The following is a 23,086-nucleotide window of genomic DNA, read 5'->3' as shown; positions in this document are numbered from 1 at the left end:
TGTCTAAGGCCTACTTTTACTGGGAAAAAATTTCCCTCTTTCCTACATACTCTAACTTGAGCCTCACTATCCTCGTAAAAACTCTTCACTGCTTTCAGTAACCTACCTCCTACACCATACACTTGCAACATCTGCCACATTGCCCCCCTATCCACCCTGTCATACACCTTTTCCAAATCCATAAATACCACAAAGACCTCTTTAGCCTTATCTAGATACTGTTCACTTATATGTTTCACTGTAAACACCTGGTCCACACACCCCCTACCTTTCCTAAAGCCTCCTTGTTCATCTGCTATCCTATTCTCCGTCTTACTCTTAATTCTTTCAATAATAACTCTACCATACACTTTACCAGGTATACTCAGTAGACTTATCCCCTTATAATTTTTGCACTCTCTTTTATCCCCTTTGCCTTTATACAAAGGAACTATGCATGCTCTCTGCCAATCCCTAGGTACCTTACCCTCTTCCATACATTTATTAAATAATTGCACCAACCACTCCAAAACTATATCCCCACCTGCTTTTAACATTTCTATCTTTATCCCATCAATCCCGGCTGCCTTACCCCCTTTCATTTTACCAACTGCCTCACGAACTTCCCCCACACTCACACGTACTTATCCAACCTAAATTTGAAACTACCCAAAGTCCTAGCCTCAATAACCCAACTAGGTAGACTGTTCCACTCATCAACTACCCTATTTCCAAACCAATACTTTCCTATGTCCTTTCTAAATCTAAACTTATCTAATTTAAATCCATTACTGCGGGTTCTCTCTTGGAGAGATAAACTCAAGACCTTATTAATATCCCCTTTATTAATACCTATCTTCCACTTATACACTTCGATCATGTCTCCCCTTATTCTTCGTCTAACAAGTGAATGTAACTTAAGAGTCTTCAATCTTTCTTCATAAGGAAGATTTCTAATGCTATGTATTAATTTAGTCATCCTATGCTGAATGTTTTCTAACGAATTTATGTCCATTCTGTAATATGGAGACCAGAATTGAGCTGCATAATCTAGGTGAGGCCTTACTAATGATGTATAAAGCTGCAGTATGACCTCTGGACTGTTGTTGCTTACACTTCTTGATATAAATCCCAGTAATCTATTTGCCTTATTACGTACGCTTAGGCATTGCTGTCTTGGTTTGAGGTTGCTGCTCACCATAACCCCCAAGTCCTTTTCGCAATCTGTATGGCTAAGTTCTACATCATTTAACTTATAAGTGCTAGGGTTATGGACACTCCCGAGCTTCAGAACCTTGCATTTTTCTACATTGAACTGCATCTGCCACTTTTCTGACCAAGAATAGAGTTTGTTTAAATCCTCCTGAAGTTCCCTAACATCTAAGTTTGAATCAATTATCCTATCTTTGTGTCATCGGCAAATTTGCTCATATCACTATTAATTCTCTCATCAAGATCATTGATATATATTATAAACAACAACGGACCCAAGACTGATCCCTGTGGAACGCCACTTGTTACAGATCCCCACTCGGATTTAACCCCATTTATGGACACTCTCTGCTTCCTGTCTGTGAGCCATGACTCGATCCACGAGAGCACTTTTCCCCCAATGCCATGAGCTGCCACTTTCTTTAACAGTCTTTGGTGCGGAACTTTATCAAAAGCCTTACTAAAATCTAAGTAAATAATATCAAATTCTTTATCATGGTCAACAGCCTCAAAATCTTTACTGAAGAAAGTTAATAAATTAGTTAGACAAGACCAGCCTCTTGTGAATCCATGCTGAGTATCTTTAATCAAGCTATGCTTATCGAGATGGCTTCTTATAATCTCAGCTATAATTTATAATTGACTCTAGTAATTTGCCTGCAATTGAGGTCAGGCTTATTGGGTGGTAATTTGACGGTAACGACTTGTCCCGTTTTAAAAATAGGAATTACATTAGCCATCTTCCACATATCAGACACTACACCTGTTTGAAGAGATAAATTAAAAATATTAGTTAATGGTTCACAGAGTTCCATTTTGCATTCCTTAAGAACCCTTGAAAAAACCTCATCAGGACCGGGCGACTTATTTTGCTTCAGTCTGTCTATCTGCTTCACAACCATTTCACTAGTGACTGTGATGTTAAATAATTTATCTTCTTCTAGCCCGCTATAAAAATTAATTACTGGAATATTGTTAGTGTCTTCCTGTGTAAAAACCGAGAGAAAATAATTATTTAAAATCAAGCACATCTCATTCTCTTTGTAAGTAAGATGCCCATAGTTATTTTTAAGGGGACCTATCTTATCTCTAACTTTTGTTCTATAGACCTGGAAAAAACTTTTTGGGTAGTTTTAGAATCCCTAGCAACTTTAATTTCATAGTCCCTTTTAGCTTTTCTTATCCCCTTTTTAATGTCCCTCTTAATGTCAATATACTGATTCATAAGATGACCCTCACCTCTTTTGAAACGCCTATAAATTCCTTTCTTATGCCCTAGTAGATATTTCAGCCTATTATTCATCCATTTTGGGTCATTTCTATTTGATCTAATTTCTTTATACGGGATAAACGTTCTTTGAGCAGCATGTATAGTGTTCAGAAAACTGTCATATTGATAGCTCTCTTCATTACCCCAGTCAACAGATGATAAGTGTTCTCTAAGCCCATCGTAATCTGCTTAGCGAAAATCTAGGACTGTTACTGAGTTATCGCTACTATCGTACTTCCATTCAATGCTAAATGTAATTGATTTGTGGTTGTTAGCACCCAGTTCCTCTGAAATTTCTAAATTATTAACAAGGGATTCATTGTTTGCCAGAACTAAGTCAAGCAGGTTATTTCCCCTTGTAGGTTCTGTTACAAACTGCTTGAAAAACAATCCTGAACTACTTCTAAGAAGTCGTATGATTCTAAATTCCCAGTCAAGAAATTCCAATCAATATGACTAAAGTTAAAGTCTCCTAGAATTACTACATTATCGTGCCTTGTGGCCTTAACAATTTCCTCCCATAGTAGTCTCCCTTGGTCCCTATCTAAGTTTGGGGGATGGTATATCACTCCTAAAATCAGTTTTTCATGCCCCTCTGAAAATTCTATCCAAACAGACTCTGTATGTGTTACTTCAGACTTAATACCCATTTTTATGCAACAGTTCAAGCGATCTCGGACATACAATGCCACCCCACCCCCCTTCCCAACACTTCTATCTACTTGGAACAATTTAAAACCCTGAATGTGACATTCCGCAGGCATGTCCCGACTTTTTGAATTAAACCACGTCTCAGTTAAGGCAAATACATCAATGTTACCTGCACTAGTAACTAATCTCAACTCGTTCATCTTATTCCTAGCACTACGGCTATTAGCATAATAAACACTGAAAGACTCTCCTTTCTCTTTACCCTTCCTGCTCATTTCTGTTTTTCTACTAAACCTATTACTGTCCTTATCACCCAGTGTCACTGGCTTTTCAATATCTACCTCGTTCTGCTTATTACTAGTTCCCCTAGAACTCATAATATTACTACACTGGGACTTCACTGTTTTCCTGCCAAAACCCATACCACTAACTATTCCTAGTTTAAAGTCCTAACAGCTCCATCCACTGCAGTTGCCAGTGCCCCCACCCCAGACCTAGATAAGTGAACCCCATCCCTGGCATACATGTCATTTCTGCCACAGAAGAGGTCCCAGTTGTCAATGAATGTTACCGCATTTTCCTTACAGTATTTGTCCAGCCAGCAATTGATACCAATTGCCCTGGACAACCATTCATTTCCAACTCCTCTCCTTGGCAAAATACCACATATGACAGGGTTCCCACCCTTCCTCCTAATTATTTCTACTGCTGACCTATACCTGCTAATCAGGTCTTCACTCCTACGTCTCCCAACATCGTTGCCTCCAGCACTGAGACAGTTAATAGGATTGCTCCCATTACCTCTCATGATGTCATCCAGATGGCTAACAATATCCTCCATCCCAGCCCCAGGAAAGCAAACCCTCTGTCTCCTACTCTTGTCCTTCAAGCAGAATGCCCTATCCATATACCTAACTTGGCTATCCCCAACAACAACAATATTCTTACCTTCCTTGGTGTCGTTCGTCGTGACTTTCCCAGTAGTCGACTCACATAAGAACATAAGAAAGGAGGAACACTGCAGCAGGCCTGTTGGCCCATACTAGGCAGGTCCTTTACAATTCATCCCACTAACAAAAATTTGACCAATCCAATTTTCAATGCTACCCAAGAAATAAGCTCCGATGTGCAAGTCCCACTCAAATCCAACCCTTCCCACTCATGTACTTATCCAACCTAAATTTGAAACTACCCAAAGTCCTAGCCTCAATAACCCAACTAGGTAGACTGTTCCACTCATCTACTACCCTATTTCCAAACCAATACTTTCCTATGTCCTTTCTAAATCTAAACTTATCTAATTTAAATCCATTACTGCGTGTTCTCTCTTGGAGAGATATCCTCAAGACCTTGTTAATATCCCCTTTATTAATACCTATCTTCCACTTATACACTTCAATCAGGTCTCCCCTCATTCTTCGTCTAACAAGTGAATGTAACTTAAGAGTCTTCAATCTTTCTTCATAAGGAAGATTTCTAATGCTATGTATTAATTTAGTCATCCTACGCTGAATGTTTTCTAACGAATTTATGTCCATTCTGTAATATGGAGACCAGAATTGAGCTGCATAATCTAGGTGAGGCCTTACTAATGATGTATAAAGCTGCAGTATGACCTCTGGACTTCTGTTGCTTACACTTCTTGATATAAATCCCAGTAATCTATTTGCCTTATTTCGTATGCTTAGGCATTGCTGTCTTGGTTTAAGGTTGCTGCTTACCATGACCCCCAAGTCCTTTTCGCAATCTGTATGGCTAAGTTCTACATTATTTAACTTATAAGTGCTAGGGTTATGGACACTCCCGAGCTTCAGAACCTTGCATTTATCTACACTGAACTGCATCTGTATTAGATGTTTCCACAACAGTTTCCACGGCAGTCTCTTTCTTCTTCATCGTTTCTACCTTTCCATTCGTCTTCTTGATCGTCAACTTCGTTCCCTGCTGTCCAGCCACTGACCAGTTTCCCTTCTTGACCTGAGGACTCAAAACAGGAGGACTACTACGAATCTTCTTGTTTTCCTCGGTCAGTCGCCGAATCTCCATCTTCGCCATCCTCAATTCTTCCTTAAGCTGTTGGTAAAGTTGCTCGATGGAGGGCATCTTGCTTCAATCCGTAGAGAGCGCACAAACAGGTCTTCACAGAGCTAAGTACACGTCACCACTGAGCTAAGTACACGTCACCACTGTGACGTGTACTTAGAGGGGGATTACCAATAGACTCCTGGCAGTCTTCAAGCTGGCACTGGACAAGCACCTAAAGTCGGTACCTGACCAGCCGGGTTGTGGCTCGTACGTTGGATTGCGTGCAGCCCGCAGTAACAGCCTGGTTGATCAGGCTCAGATCCACCAGGAGGCCTGGTCACAGACCGGGCCATGGGGGCGTTGACCCCCAGAACTCTCTCCAGGTAAACTCCAGGTAAACACCAGTTGACTAACACCCAGGTACCCATATACTGATGGATGAACATAGACAACAGGTGTAAAGAAATGCCCAGTGTTTCTACCCTGGCTGGAAATCGAATATTTACCAAAAATCATATATGGCTAACCCAAGCCAGGTACTAGAAATAAGCCATGTTGTCTGACTTTTTGGGTTATCCTAGGTTCTCTACACATATGCTGCTATGTGTGGTAATCTATATAGAGAAAACAGCTTTTCTGTTTCAGGTTTATGGTGCAGTACGAGTGTATATCACAGTTAGCCCTGTGCTACACTCCATTTTCTCTAATATAAGCCCCAAGACAGGGATAGGAGAATGGTACTTGCATCTCGTATCCTCTTCATACCTCCGTCGAACTGCTCGGTATTATGCCAAATATTATTTATTCTGGAGTATTTAACATGTTTTATGTTATTTATATTGTTTATTATGTCATATTAGATCAATTGTGATAGGCAATAAGCTATAGTGTTGATATTAGCCTAATAATAAAGCATATTCTCCTGCGTCATGAGACTGAGCTCATAGCAACCGACAGTGGCTTCAAAGCCACCTTATCTTTAATGGACAATGTACTGTGTAGGTGCTTTATACAACGAAAAGCATTTCTTTTATTCACTGGAACCATGGCTAGGGCTAAAAGTAAGCAGGTTATAACAAATGGAGAAAAAGAAATTAGAATGACTTATGCAGCGAGTAGCGCCAACAAACAGTACCAGCAGGTTGGTGTGGCGACCCTGGAAATTTGAAATTATGCTAGCTGAAATTAGTGCCGAATAATTGAAGGAACCAAATAACTGACTGCCGGATTTGTGATGGTGGACCTGTAATACATTTCATAATAATCCATTGTTTCTTGTGCTTGCAACTGCTAAATAAGTCACCATGGGGCCAAGGAAAGCTAGTGCCAGCCCTTTGGTAAAGAAAGTGAGGAACACGATCGAATTCAAGAAGGAAATCATTGAAAAATATGGGGTTTGCCATACATCCTTGCAAGGATGTATGGCAAACCCCATCCAACCATCAATGTGATTGTGGTGAAGAGAAAAGAAATAAAGTGTGCTGTTGTTGCAAAAGTGGTAGATATGCTGACAAAAAAGAGATCGCAAACCCTCGAAGAAGTAGAAAGATTATTGTTGGTATGGATTACTCAAAATCAGTGAGCAGGAGATAGTATTATGCAGTCAATAATATGTGAAAAGGCAAAGCAGTTGCATGACGATCTTGTAAAGAAAATGCCTGCAACGAGTGGTGATGCTTGTGATTTTAAGGCCAGCAAAGGTTGGTTTGAGAGATTTGTGATGCTTGTGATTTTAAGGCCAGCAAAGGTTGGTTTGAGAGATTTAACCCTTTGACTGTCGCGGTCGTATATGTATGTCATAGGAGATACCGTGTTTGACGTATCTATACGCATAAAATCTAGCGGCTTCAAATCAAGCAGGAGAAAGAAGAAGAAGAAGAAGAAGAAGAAGAAGAAGAAGAAGAAGCAGCAGCAGCAGCAGCAGCAGCAGCAGCAGCAGCAGCAGCAGCAGCAGCAGCAGCAGCAGCAGCAGCAGCAGCAGCAGCAGCAGCAGCAGCAGCAGCAGCAGCAGCAGCAGCAGCAGCAGCAGCAGCAGCAGCAGCAGCAGCAGCAGCAGCAGCAGCAGCAGCAGCAGCAGCAGCAGCAGCAGCAGCAGCAGCAGCAGCAGCAGCAGCAGCAGCAGCAGCAGCAGCAGCAGCAGCAGCAGCAGCAGCAGCAGCAGCAGCAGCAGCAGCAGCAGCAGCAGCAGCAGCAGCAGCAGCAGCAGCAGCAGCAGCAGCAGCAGCAGCAGCAGCAGCAGCAGCAGCAGCAGCAGCAGCAGCAGCAGCAGCAGCAGCAGCAGCAGCAGCAGCAGCAGCAGCAGCAGCAGCAGCAGCAGCAGCAGCAGCAGCAGCAGCAGCAGCAGCAGCAGCAGCAGCAGCAGCAGCAGCAGCAGCAGCAGCAGCAGCAGCAGCAGCAGCAGCAGCAGCAGCAGCAGCAGCAGCAGCAGCAGCAGCAGCAGCAGCAGCAGCAGCAGCAGCAGCAGCAGCAGCAGCAGCAGCAGCAGCAGCAGCAGCAGCAGCAGCAGCAGCAGCAGCAGCAGCAGCAGCAGCAGCAGCAGCAGCAGCAGCAGCAGCAGCAGCAGCAGCAGCAGCAGCAGCAGCAGCAGCAGCAGCAGCAGCAGCAGCAGCAGCAGCAGCAGCAGCAGCAGCAGCAGCAGCAGCAGCAGCAGCAGCAGCAGCCACAAGACTGTCATCATCACCTTTACTCACATCTTCAAGCAGAGTATAGCACTTTGTCTGGATTTTTTGGGTTATCCTAGGTAATTTACACTATGTATAGTTGTATTTATGTGTACCTGTGAGACAGAGATAGACAGAGAGAGAGAAAGAGAGACAGATTGAAAGAGATAGAATGAGGGAGAAAGATAATTAGATAGAATGGAGGGGGAAGCAGCATCCGACCCCATTGTTTTGACAGGCGGTAGGGGCAGTGACTAATGAGACAATATGTCATTTTGACAGCTGCCCACTCCTGACTCAAAACAATTATAAGCCACACACTCGCACACAAGACAAGCTTGCTGAAGGGTGATAATAGCAGTTTTATGAAAGTATCTAGTGACTATATATGTGTATATATATTATAGAAACCAGAAGCAAGAAGGGAAGGCAGGAATGAAGGAAGGACTAGACGAAAGGAAGGAAAAAAGTAATGAAGGACAGATGAAGGAATGTAGGAAGAGAGGTGGAATGCCCTCCAGGTAGCCTCCAGGAAGGAAAGGAATGAAGGAAATTAGGAAGGAAGGATGACACACGACCATTTACCTAGGATAGCTACATAACACAACTGCCTGCTAATACTTTGAAGAAAACTGCTCAGACGAGGTGTTTTGTCTTTGCACATAAAAAAAAAATTCAACAAAAATGCACACACACTGATTTTATGTGTGAGAGTGTAAAACACCACTGTGTATGACACCATGTTTTATGTGTGAGAGTGTAAAACACCACTGTGTATGACACCATGTTTTATGTGTGAGAGTGTAAAACACCACTGTGTATGACACCATGTTTTATGTGTGAGAGTGTAAAACACCATTGTGTATGACACCATGTTTTATGTGTGAGAGTGTAAAACACCACTGTGTATGACACCATGTTTTATGTGTGAGGAGTGTAAAACACCATTGTGTATGACACCATGTTTTATGTGTGAGAGTGTAAAACACCACTGTGTATGACACCATGTTTTATGTGTAAGAGTGTAAAACACCACTGTGTATGACACCATGTTTTATGTGTAAGAGTGTAAAACACCACTGTGTATGACACCATGTTTCACAGAGTTCCACAAGCTGCAGAACTTCTAGGAGTATGTTCAGTGACTGTATATTGGTATATATATTATAGAACAATAGTAATAAAAAATTTTTTGTATTGTTTGTTTTTGTAAACAAGTTTTGTAAACAATATATTGATAATTATGTTTGTGTGCTTATTGTGTTGTATACAACGAGTGTATATATGTACATTGCACCTTACTTTGGTCTCACAGGCCACATAAGTTATGTAAAAAAATAAAATAGTGAAAAAAACAACAAACCTTCAAATACAAGTAAACCAAAGTTTACCGGGTGAGCGGCAGTCGCCGCTGTTGCCATACGCGGCTCATTTTCTGCAAACTTCATGCCTCTATATCTCGGTAAGTACTGATGGGAAAAAAAATTTTTTGGGACTAAAACAATCAGAAAAATAATCTTAACATTTTCATAAGAAAAAATAATTTTTTTTTTTTTCGAATATTTTGCGACACCAGGAGCAACTTCAGGATTGGGCCCTTCGACAGTCAAAGGGTTAAGAAGCGTAGTGGCATACACAGTGTGGTAAGGCATGGTGAGGCTGCCAGTTCTGACAAAAAAGCAGCTGAAAAGTTTGTACAGGAGTTTAAGGAGTACATAGACACTGAAGAATTCAAACCCCAACAAGTGTTCAATTGTCACGAAACAGGCCTCTTCTGGAAGAAAATGCCAAGGAGGACCTACATCACGCAGGAGGAAACGGCACTCCCAGGACACAAGCCTATGAAAGACAGGCTAACTCTCATGTTTTGTAGTAATGCTAGTGGGGATTGCAAAGTGAAGCCTTTACTGGTGTATCACTGAAAATCCCAGAGTGTTCAAGAAAAACAGTGTCACCAAGAGTAATTTGTGTGTGATGTGGAAGGCTAACAGTAAGGCATGGGTCACAAGGGAAATTTTCCTTGACTGGTTTAATGAAGTGTTTGGCCCCAGTGTGAAGAAATACCTTCTGGAAAATAAACTGCCACTCAAGTGCCTTCTGGTAATGGACAATGTTCCTGCTCGTCCTCCAGACTTGGAAGAGCAAATGGTGGAGGAGTTTAGTTTCATCACGGTGAAGTTCTTGCCCCCTAATACAACTCCTCTCCCCCAGCCCATGTACCAGCAGGTCGTTTCAAACTTCAAAAAAACTGTACACCAAAGCAGTGTTTCAAAAGTGCTTTGAAGTGACCTCAGACACTGAACTGACCCTAAGAGAGTTCTGGAAAGATCACTTCAATACCCTCACTTGCATAAACCTTATAAGTAAGGCTTGGGAGGGAGTGACTTGCAGAACTCTGAATTCTGCCTGGAGAAAAATGTGGCCACAATGTGTACAAGAGAGGGATTTTGAAGGGTTTGGGGTTGACCCTAAGGAGCCTATGCCAGATGTGGAAAGTACTGTCTCACCGGGGAATTCCATGGGGTTGGATGCGAGTTTCAAGGATGTGGAAGAGTTGGTGGAGGACCACAATGAAGAGCTAACCATTGCAGAGCTGCAGAGCTGCAAGACCTTCATCTGCAATAGCAAGAGACCACAGCTCAGGAAATTGCTGCAGAGGAGGAGGAAGAGAGATGGAGGAAGGTGCCTTCTTCAAAGATTAAGGACATTTGTGCAAAGTGGACTGAAGTGCAATTATTTATGGATGAACTTCACCCTGACAAAGCTGTTGAAAGCCATGTTGGCAACATGTACAATGACAGTGTTGTGTCGCACTTCAGACAAATCTTAAAGAAATGCCAGAAACAGAGCTCTCTGGACAGATATTTTGTGCTACAGAGGGCCAGTGACTCTCAAGTTGTTCCCAGAGTCGTTAAAAAACAAAGAAGGGAAGTAACCCTGGATAAGTACTTGGTACCTGAAGTCTTTATGGAAGGGGATTCCCCTTCCAAACAATAGTGTACACCTTCCTCCTATCCACTTCTCCCATCTTCCATCCACCCAGAAGTCTTCAGTAAAGGTAAGTGTAATGTTATTATTATTTTATATATGTATGTACTTGATATCTCACTGTTTTCTGTATGTAGATCTTTATTTAATTTGAAAAAAAAAAAAAAAATAATATATTTGGGTGTCTGGAACAGATTAATTTTATTTCCATTATTTCTTATGGGGAAAATGGTTTCGCCATTCAGCAATTTCGTCATTCGGCAGACTCTCTGGAATGGATTATCACAAAACTCGGGGGTCCACTGTATATCTGTATATAAGAAAGAGTAGTGGGCCAAGGACACTATCCTCGGGCACTCCAACAATTACAGGCTAAGTAGTGGAGGTAATGCCATTTGTGTATACATACATGCTCAGATAAGATTTTAGGTAATCAAGGGAATGTCCTCTGACACTGTAATGTTCTAGTTTTAGGTGCAAGAGATTGTGGTCCACTGTATCAAATGCTTTCTGTAGGTCTATGAAGAGCCCCAGAGGATATTAATTTTTTTCAAGGACTATATATAGTAGTTTGAGCATCTGTATAATAGCATCATTCGTATTTTTTTTCAGCATAACCCAAAATGGCAGGAGGTTTAGTATGTTGTGGGATATTAGATAGGAGTAAAGTCATTTGTGTATTATTTTTTTGAAGATTTTAGAAAGAACAAGTTTGATATAGGTCTATAGTTATTGGATTCAGATGGAGCACCTCCTTTGAGGTTTGGGATAACCCTTGCTGTTTTGAGTATGGATGGGATGGTTGAAGATTCAACAGATTTGTTAAACAGTGTTACAATAATGGATGATGGAATATGAGTTGCTTGTTTATACATGAGTGGTGGTAAGTTATTTAGGTCTCCTGTCTTGTTTTTTAATGAATCAATGATGAATGAGACTTCAGTAGAATTTGTCGGGGCTTGATATAGAGTATTTGGGTAATTAACAGGTAATTACTGTACTTTTGTTTATTTGTTTTGTAGTCTTTTGGTCATGTATTTGAGTTTGGGATTTTGTTAGCTAACTTTGATCCTACAGTAGAGAAGAAGACATTAAGTTTGTTGGCCATGTCTATAGGCTGTATGTGAGGTTCATCTGGTGTAGTAAAGTTAATCTCTCTGACCTACATTAACATGATGAACTACACTAACATGATGAACTACACTAACATGATGAACTACACTAATATGAACTCTTTCAAGGGATGGAGTTGAGAGTGTACGCACCCACCTATGTTGCAGGGTGCACACACTCGTACCTTCCTCGTCGGAGCTCACACTTCTCGTAATCTGTTTGCTCGCTGACCCTTGCAGGTTTAAAAACTTTCCCATGACCATCATTACCATGATTGGTTTCAATCATATTAATGTTACCTTTACTCTAAGCTTAACTAAATTAAAAGCTTCTCACCTGAGACTTATTTATCACAGTTGCTTCACTACGGAATACTTTAATCATCCTCTGTAAACGGTCAAGTTTGACAGGATGAGGAACATCATCTATCAGTTTACGGTGAGCTTGTGTCTTTTCACGAATACTGAAAAAAAAGAGAGTCAGGATTAAACACGTGCAATCATAAATACTTCACAATAAAATCATCACAATAAAATCATACAAAATTTAGATAAATTAATTAAGCAATGCACAGAGTGGAAAATAAATGATATATTTTATCATCTATTCTGTACTGATGAGTACTTTGAAGGATTTGCACAGCATGAAGCAGTAATAATAGTAGTACAGTGGAACCTCTACTTGCAAGCGCATCCATGTGCGCATTTTTCCAAATACAGTGGACCCCCGGTTTACGATATTAGCATTTCATTCCAGAAGTATGTTCAGGTGCCAGTACTGACCGAATCTGTTCCCATAAGGAATATTGTGAATTAGATTAGTCCATTTCAGACCCCCAAACATACACATACAAACGCACTTACATAAATACACTTACATAATTAGTCACATTGGGAGCTGATCGTAAACCGGGGGTCCACTGTACTAGCAGACGATGGGTTGATTTTTTGCTTCCATACGCAAGCAAAATTTCCATAAGCAAGCAGACCTCGAGGGAGGTTTCTTGATGCTGGTGAGCGGCTCTTGCTCTTGATCTAGGGAATTGTATCTCATTTGTTTGTTGGACTATCTTATTAAAACTTGGGCAATGTATGATGGAAAGATGCTTCTTAACATACACCAAAAATGAAAGAAATCGGAGCATAAATAATGAAGTTTACTTCTCAGCAATTAGCCACCCCTTAGTGGTATTTTCATGTGTTTTTATGGTTGTATTCTCGTGTTTTTGGTCTCATTTGATAGAATGGGAGATATATTACAAAAATAGATATGATTTTGATTGCTTTCACGACAAAAAGTACCTTGAAATTGAGCTCATCGAGGGAGAAATGTTCGTTTGCTTGACTACGTTCAAGAGTAAACAAATGACATCAGCTTTTGACATAGTAGACCATGGCATCCTACTCCACAAACTTGACCATTATGGTATAAGAGGCCATGTGTTTGCATATTTTAAATCCTACCTTACTAATAGGTATCAGTATGTCACCATTAAAGACACAGCATCATCAACATGGCCACTTGATACTGGAGTTCCACAGGGATGTGTCCTTGGACCCCTGCTCTTCCTCATTTATATCAATGATCTTCCAAACGTATCCCAAAACCTGAAACCCATTCTCTTTGCTGACGACATGACTTATGACATCTCTCACCCTAATCTTGCCACCCTCAACACGACTCAAGAAATCGTAATGACACGATTGCAAATAAACCATACCCCCGGCCGGGATTGAACCCGCGGTCATAGAGTCTCAAAACTCCAGCCAGTCGCGTTAGCCACTAGACCAGCTAGCCACAATAAGATTCATGAATCTTATTGTGGCTAGCTGGTCTAGTGGCTAACGCGACGGGCTGGAGTTTTGAGACTCTATGACCGCGGGTTCAATCCCAGCCGGGGGTATGGTTTACCCTCAACACCATTGTTAATGAGAAGCTGCTCAAAATATCAACTTGGATGACAGCCAATAAACTTAAACTTAACAATGACAAAACCTACTATATTATGTTTGGTAGCAGAGCAGGTGCTGCAAAACTAAACATTAAGATTGACAGCACTCTAATTGCCAGACATAATGAGGGCAAATTCCTAGGCCTATACCTTGAGAACAACCTGAATTTCAGCACCCATATCCAATACATATAAAAAAAAGTATCTAAAACAGTTGGGATCCTCTCCAAGATACGATACTACGTGCCGCAAAATGCCCTTCTCACACTATACCATTCACTCATTTATCCATACCTCACCTATGCTATTTGTGCTTGGGGATCAACTGCAGCAAAACACCTAAAGCCAATAATAACCAAACAAAAAGCCACAGTAAGAATAATCACTAAATCCCATCCCTGGCCACCCCCCCCCCCCACTCTTCATAGATCTAAACTTACTCCCTGTTCAGAACATCCACACTTACTACTGTGCAATCTACATATACAGGACCTTAAATTCCAATATTAACTTTGACCTAAAGCACTTTCTTGATAGTTGTGACAGGACCCACAAGCATAACACCAGACACAAACATCTCTACGACATTCCCCGTGTCTGACTAAATCTATACAAAAATTCAATGTATTCAAATTCAAATTCAAAGTTTATTCTCTATAAAGATTACAATGTTGAATTTACAGAATTTGGTTGTTGTGTGGTTTACATGTAGTTAAATAATGATTACAGAGTGTACCACTAGAACGCCTAGCATGGCTAGGCATTTCGGGCAGACTTAGTTTAATTCTTTATTTTAAAATATTACAAATTATGAGGTAAGTTGGTATTATGGCTAAGTGACTAAATACTAGTTTGTGAGTTTAGCAATGTGAATGCTTTTGTTTTGGCACAGTACATAGTTTCAGTATTGGAGTATCATAGGATTCATTATTTTATGTCAAAGGCCCTGAAAACTCTAGAACTGCAGACACATTCATCACCTTCAAAACTACCGTTAGAAAACATCTTATCTCCCTGATACACCCCATCAACTAACTACATAAAAATCACCTTGTGGTTCACACTTACACACACTCACTCACCCATTTGACTATAAGCATAGAAATACGTATCTTAATCTTAAAATAATGATTCCTAACTAGTCACAAGTTTGCCTGTGATACTCCAATATAGAAACTATGTATTGTGCCAAAACAAAATCATTCACAAACTAGTATTTAGTCACTTAGTACTTAGTCACTTAGTATTTAGTCAACTTACTCCACAATTTTTAATAATTTAGAGTTAAGAATTAATCTAAGTTTGCCCAAAATGCCTAGCGTTGCTAGGTGTTCTAGTGACCCCCTCTGCAATTAGTATTTTATTACATGTAAACCACACAATAACCAAAATCTGTAAACCCCGCATTGTAATCCTTATAGAGAATAAACTTTGATTTGATTTGATTTGATTTGAATATGCAGTCGTGAATAGGTTGACATTATTTATACAATTATTGCAACAAGACATAACAGTAAATCTTATATTTTTTGTGTGAATAAAAATTATAAATTATTTATATTGTAATAATAATAATAATAATATTAATACTAATAATATGTATAATAATATGTACAATAATAATAGTATAATAATACAATAATACAGGTCCGCCATCACAAATCCAGCAATCAGTTATTCGGTTCCTTCAGTTATTCGGCACTAATTTTGGCTAGCATAATTTCAAATTTCCAGGGTCGCCACACCAACCTGCTGGTACTTGCTGCATAAGTCATTCCAATTTCTTTTTCTCCATTTATTGTTTTAACCTGCTTACTTTTAGCCCTAGCCATGGTTCCAATGAATAAAAGAAATGCTTCTCATTATGTAAAGCACCTACACAGTACATTATCCATTAAAGATAATGGTGGCTTTGAAGCCACTGTTGGTTGTCATGAACTCAGTCTCATGAAGCAGGAGAATATGCTTTATTATTACGCTAATATCAGCACTACAGCTTATTTGCCTATCACAATTGATCTAATGTGACATAATAAACAATATAAATAACATAAAACATGTTAAATACTCCAGAATGAATAATATTTGGCATAATACCGAGCAGTTCGACAGAGTTACAAAGAGGATATGGTAAACAAATACCATTCTCCTATCCTTGTCTTGGGGGCTTATATTAGAGAAAACGGAGTATAGCACAGGGCTAACTATGATATACACTCGTACTCCACCATAAACATGAAACAAAAAAGTTATTTTCTCTCTATAGATTATTACACATAGTAGCATATGTGTAGAGAACCTAGGATAACCCAAAAAGTCAGACAACGTGGCTTATTTTTGGTACCTGGCTTGGGTTAGCCATATAGGATTTTTGGTAAATATTCGATTCCCAGCCAGGGTAGAAACATTAGGCATGTTTCTTTACACCTGTTGTCTATGTTTACCCATCAGTAAATGGGTAACTTGGTGTTAGTCGACTAGTGTGGGTGTTATCCTGGGACACTGACCTAATTTTCTTGAACTACTCAGCATAACAAGTGCCTTTCTATACAGTAGTATGTCACTGATGTCAGCTAGGCCTGTATACCTTGTACATGTACATGTAGTAAATAAAGATATTATTATTATTATTATTATTATTATTATGATTATTATTATATTATTATTATTATTTTCTCAGTTGTTTGTTGGGTTATCTTATTCAAACTTGGGCAATGTATGATGGAAAGATACTTCTTAACGTACACCAAAAATGAAAGAAATCAGACCATAAATAGCGGAGTTCACTTCTCAGCCATTAGCGGCCACTTAGCGGTATATTTTTGTATCGTTGTTATGGTTATATTCTCATTTTTTTGGTCTCATTTGATAGAATGAAAGATATACAGTGGACCCCAGCTTAACGATCACCTCCCAATGCGACCAATTATGTAAGTGTATTTTTGCAAGTGTGTTTGTACGTGTATGTTTGGGGGTCTGAAATGGACAAATCTACTTCACAATATTCCTTATGGGAACAAATTCGGTCAGTACTGGCACCTGAACATACTTCTGGAATGAAAAAATATCGTTAACTGGGGGTCCACTGTATTACAGAAATAGATATGATTTTGATTGCTTTCATGATGAAAAGTACCTTGAAATTGCACTCACAGTAGCGAAAATGTTCTATTCTTTAGCGAAGCTCAAGAGTAAACAAATGACGTCACCGTCCAATACCTGTCTGCCTGCCAGTCTAAATTCCAATACGGAGTCAAGAATGGATTGATATTATTTATACAATTATTACAATAATGCAGTATAGTCTGCATAACAGTAAATCATCTTTTTTTTTTTTGTGAATAAAAATTCCAAATGGCATGCAAGAGTAATATAAGTGGCATGCAGCCATGACTAATAATCAGAGAAAATGTTATTTTAGTGCCAGGAATGTCTGCATTGTTTATTCTGGACCCTATTTTGAAATTGGCATCTGTTGAAATTTGTGTGAAATCAGCCAAATTGCCAATTTCTGACCACTTTATTGGGTAGTTGAAATAAGTGAATGGGTGGTTTCTTGTACTCAGTTGACAGACAAGAAGTAAATAAGTTTATTCAGGTATACACAAACACAGTTACACAGATTATCATACATAGCAGTGTATGTATAGAGAACCTAGGATAACCCAGAAAAGTGACTTATTTCCAGTACCTAGCTTGGCCTTGCCATATATGATTTTTGGTAAATATTTTATTTTCTCAGTTGTTTGTTGGGCTATCTCATTGAAACTTGGGCAATGTATGATGGAAAGATGCTTCTTAACGTACAACAAAAATAAAAAAGACGGACGATAAATAAGGGAGTTCTATTCTCAGCCATTAGCCGCCTCTTTGCAGTATATTTTCGTATGCTTTTTATGGTTGTATTTTCATTTTTTGGACTCATTTGATAGAATGGAAGACATATTACAGAAATAGACATGATTTTGATTGCTTTCATGATGAAAAGTACCTTGAAATTGAGCTCAAAGTAGCGGAAATGTTCGATTTTTGCCGATGTTCAATGAACTGTGTAAGTCAAGTTGGTTAATTTTATTAACCCTTTGAGGGTCGACAGGCCCTCTCCGAAACTCGTTCTCAGGGTCGGCCAAATTTAAAAAAAAAAAAAATTATTTTCTCTTATCAAAAGATAGAGAATCTTTTCCCGATCATAAAGACACCAAAAGTTTGAAATTTGATAGAAAACTTACGAAATTATGCTCTCGCAAAGTTAGCGGTCTCGGCGATGTTTACGCATCGGCGATTTTGCCCACTTAGAGCCCCATTTTCGGCCAATTTTGCTGTACTAGTCGACAAAAAACATGAATATTTCGCTAAAACTCCATTTTTTCTATCGAATGGGTGCAAGAAACCACCCATTTATGAAATTCAACTATCCAATACAGTGGTCAGAATTTAGCAATTTTGCCAATTTCACACAAATTTCAAAAGATACCAATTTCCGAATAGGGTCCAGAATAAACAAGAAAGACATTCCTGGCACTAAAATGACATTTCCTCTAGTCATTAGTCACGTCTCAAGGCCTCTCTTATATTCTTTTGCTTTCCATTTTGAATTTTTATTCTCACAAAAAATATAAGATTTACTGTTATGCAGACTACTGCATTAGTGTAAAAAATGGTATAAATATTATTGGTGCACTTGTGAAAGAATATTAGACTCACCAGTTGACGTGTATTGCACGCTTGGCACGATTTGTTTACTTTTGAAGTTTGGTAAAAATCGAACATTTCTGCTACTTTGAGCTCAATTTCAAGGCACCTTTCTTTGTAAAACCAGCCAAAATCATCTCAATTTCTGTAATATGTCTTCCATTCTATAAAATGAGACCAAGAAAACTAGAATACAACAATAAATACCATACGAAAATACACTGCAAAGTCGCTGATTTATTCCAAAAAAATGGTCAAAGTTTTTTTTTTCTCATTATGCACTGTGTGCTGCAGGATTTTTTTTACGACTGTGCACACTGACCACATAGACCCATTCTTTCATATGAAGGCCTACCAGCTTTCTCCCACTAGATTTGAGGCCGCTAGAATTTATGCGTACTAGTATGTCAAAAACCCCTACACGTAAAACGTACTAGTACGACGAAAACCCTCAACAACAACAACTTGTGTTGTTGGTGTTGTTGTGATAAAGTCAACATTAAACAGTGTTTGTGGTGTCTAACACAGGGTTTCTGATGTACTAGGACAGCAGCGGCAGCAACGGTATCCTACCAGCTCTTCTTTCTCAAAAAAACATCGCTCAACAAAACTTGTGATGGCCTAAAGTGAAAGTTCAACTACATGAACCCACGTAGACCACAACATGACCCAAGAATACTAAGAATGTAACCCAAATCTTGACAAAATTAGAAGATCTAAGGAAGACAGCCCTGCTAACCCAAACACTGCCTCCGCTGCCAGACAATCACTTAACCCAAGCTCCGAGAAAACAAGCCTTCTCCTCCATTGCTACACAGTATCTACTTCAGTGATACTATGAAAGGATATCGCAGAAGAAACAACACCAGTAATAAAAGAATAACAGCAAGGACCCTAGAACTCAACTTGTCTACCCAGCAGGACGCCAGTGTATCATCAACCCCCCTCACCGCCGCCACCCAAGGAACAACAACAACATACATGGCTGACTCCCCCTCCAACTCCACTCCCTTCAAAGGATTCACCCATGATAACTCAGGTATGATTATTCCTGACAATATCAAGGACTACATCGTTGCTCTAGAAAATGAAATCAAAGATATCAAAGCAACACTCGAGCGACGAGAATCCAAGATAACCAACCTCGAGAATAAGATCCAAAACCTTGAAGAGAAGATTACATCGGGAAGTGTTGACACAGAAAATACTCTAAAAGCAGCTATAGCCAGTCACACTGAGCAAATAACAACAATAAATATGAAGGTTGAAGAAGCAATCAAGGACTGGAATCAGAACATGCACACTCGACTAAATGAATACCTTGATTTCCAAGACGACAAAACTGAACAAGATAAGTTGTCTGATGCAGTAATAATAAACAGTCCACACATTCCTAGTGACATAACACAAGCACAGTGCAAAGAAATTGCTATCAGGATAATACAGAACCACGTACAAGTCATCGTGCAAAACAATGAAATCAAAGAAACACGTTTGCTAGGAAAACCAGGAAGTAAACACAGTATAATGATCCGACTTCATTCATACGATAAAAGAAAGGACTTAATTAAATCAGCAATTACAATGAAAAATGGAGTGTACATAAATGAGTGTCTAACAAAAAAACGTCAAAACCTTCTGTTCAGGCTGAGAAAACTTAAACAGGAAAACAAAATACATCAGTGTTTCACGCGAGATGGGAAAATACTAGTAAGGAAAACATCAACAGGACAACAATATACTATCTCAAATGAACACGATTTCTCTACCTTCCTTAGAAAAGCTGACATTTCTGTAACAGATTAGATAAGTGCCCTTAATACATATATACGTGTGGTGCATATAGTGTACGTTACTATTATATTGTACATTATTATTTTTATTATTTTTCATCACTAGCTAATGAAATACCTCCAATACTCTATACTTCTTTCTTACTGCTATTAATTGCTCATAATTTTAAATTACAAGTCAAATCTTACTCCAAATTAATAATATTCATTATTCTTACCTGTCCATTTAATTTTGTTTATCACTACTTGTTTTTTTAGTCACTTTTCATTGTGTATGCAATTAGTGTATATTCCAATTACTTTTTTGCAAGTACCAAAACTATCTTTTGCTAGCTAGTACCAACTACCTCATTTTTTTTTACTTTTATTGTGCAATAAACTGCTCAATTTATTTAATATTACAAATCAGATCTTACTCCTAAACCAATATTATTTCATAGTGACCACCTGTCCATTTAACTTTGTTTACCATTACTTAATTTTAGTCCCTTATATATTTTCTCCTTTATTTTAGCTTTATATAACTACCCTAGTTTATACATTCACAACTGTTAAAATAATCAAGGTGCTATTCTCAGGTGCTAAAGTAGAATAAGTTCACAATTTTGCCATTATATTCCAAAGCTCATTTATTTGATTACCACTTTATTGTTCACCACAACTTACATTAGTCCCTTTTATATTATTATTTTATACTATAATTCTAACTTTAAAGAATTACCTTTATAGTACTACCTACTATCATATTCCCAAGCTCCATTATTTGATTATCACTTTATTTGTATTAGTCCCTTTTATATTGTCTCCTTTATTTTAGCTTAAAAAAAAAAAAAAAAAAAAAAACTACCTTAGCTCATTATTTTACATTTGTTAAATAATTCAGGTGCTATTTTTTAGCTTAAGACTATTTACTTTGTTTTATACTTAATTCTAACTATAGATTCACTACAAATCTTATGATTACAAGCATTGATCCTGATACCAACCTCTTATTTAATGACTTAAATGAATCAAACAGTTACTGTAATTACTACACTGCAGAACAATCAAAGGCACTTCTCAGTGCCAACAACAACATAACTATCTTTAACTACAATATCAGATCTTTAAGCAAGCATTACGATGACCTCATAGCATTACTAAATTCCTTACATGCCAATATGTCCATCATTACACTAACTGAAACCTGGCTAAAGCCTGATAGTACAGATGTCTATGCCATTCCTGGTTACACAGCCATACACAACTGTAGGCCAGACCAACAAGGGGGTGGCACAGCCATATACTACTCAGACCAACTAGAATGTATCACTAATACTTGCACAAGGGATGAACATGGGGAATATATAATAGCCAAATTCAAATCCAAATACCTACAAAAACCTCTCACATTGATAAACATTTACAGAGTTCCACAGTCAAACATTAGCCAATTTAGTCAAAACCTAGGAAGTATGATAACTGATGCACGCATGAACAAAGATCACTTACTACTCTCAGGTGACTTCAATATAAATCTCCTGCAAGACCAGGACCCACACGTTACTGAATTCACAAACACAATGAGTAACTGTATGTTGCTACCAACAGTAACAAAACCTACAAGAGTTACAGAGACTAGTGTTTCCCTACTTGACCACATCTGGACCAACACCATATCCCCTTTAAAATCAGGCATAATTACAGATAATACCACAGACCACTACCCTACTTTTCTCATAACAACTCTTGGTAAATTACCCCAAGACACTACTAAAGTCACCTTCAGACTTCACAATGAGGCAGCCATTAATAACTTCACAACAGCAGTAGCAAACATTGACTGGCACACTGAGCTAGAAATCTATACAGATATTGACGAATGTATTAATAATTTTCTAAAAAAAGACCCAATACCTCTATAACAAGCACTGCCCTAAAAAAACTAAACAGATGACAGCTAAGAGACTGAACAGTCCCTGGTTAACACCCAGCATTCTCAAATCCATAAATACAAAACACCAATATGAAAAACAGTACAGAATGGGTCACATAACCAGAGACCAAACAAAACGTTACTCATCAATCCTAACCAGCCTGATAAGAAGGGCAAAAAAATTGTATTATGAGAACAGATTATCCAACTTACGAGGTGATATAAAAAAGACCTGGAAAACCCTATCAGAAATTCTAGGAACAAAAAAGATATCACGAAATAGCGAAATAAAATTAGCAAAATCAGATGAACCCCAACTCCCACCAACAGAAACAGCAAACAGACTCAATGACTTCTTCTCCACTATAGGACAAAACCTTGCCAATAAAATCCCAAGCTCAGATACCCCACCAAATGACTACCTCACTGGCAACTACCCGAACACACTGTTCCTAGCTCCGACTAACCCATACGAAGTCTCCCTTATTATCAACACGCTAAAAAACAAGGCAGGAGATTTAAATACCTTACCACCCTTTATATACAAAAAAGTGTCACAAGTGCTATCACCAATCATTGCAACACTCTTTAACAAATCCATTGAATCCTCCACCTTCCCTACAGTACTCAAAATAGCAAGGGTCACCCCGATCCACAAAGGAGGAGACCAAACAGAGTTGAATAACTATAGGCCAATATCCAACTTACACCCTCTCTCAAAAATCTTCGAAAAATTAATTCATAAACGAATCTACTCCTACCTTATCTCCCAAAACATACTCAACCCCTGCCAATTTGGATGCAGGCCTAATAAAAATACTAATGATGCTATTATAC

General features: G+C 38.8%; 1 protein-coding gene across 5 annotated transcripts in view; it reads right to left on the bottom strand.

Moving 5' to 3' along the window:
• LOC128691432 (mitochondrial tRNA methylthiotransferase CDK5RAP1) overlaps nucleotides 1–23,086 on the bottom strand; it is a 249,894-nt gene that overhangs the window by 78,953 nt on the left and 147,855 nt on the right. For 3 of the 5 annotated variants that reach the window (XM_070091684.1, XM_070091682.1, XM_070091683.1), the window contains exon 4: nucleotides 12,235–12,361. In XM_070091684.1, the coding sequence (XP_069947785.1) occupies nucleotides 12,235–12,361 (127 nt within the window). Of the gene's footprint in view, nucleotides 1–10,304; nucleotides 10,414–12,234; nucleotides 12,362–23,086 lie in introns of all 5 variants that reach the window. The other 2 variants (XM_070091686.1, XM_070091685.1) reach the window with 1 other exon arrangement.

Source organism: Cherax quadricarinatus, chromosome 36 (genome assembly GCF_038502225.1).
Source record: "Cherax quadricarinatus isolate ZL_2023a chromosome 36, ASM3850222v1, whole genome shotgun sequence".
Classification (NCBI taxonomy): Eukaryota; Metazoa; Arthropoda; class Malacostraca; order Decapoda; family Parastacidae; genus Cherax; species Cherax quadricarinatus.
Note: the sequence above shows the minus strand (reverse complement) of the source record. Positions and strands in the feature narration are given on the sequence as shown.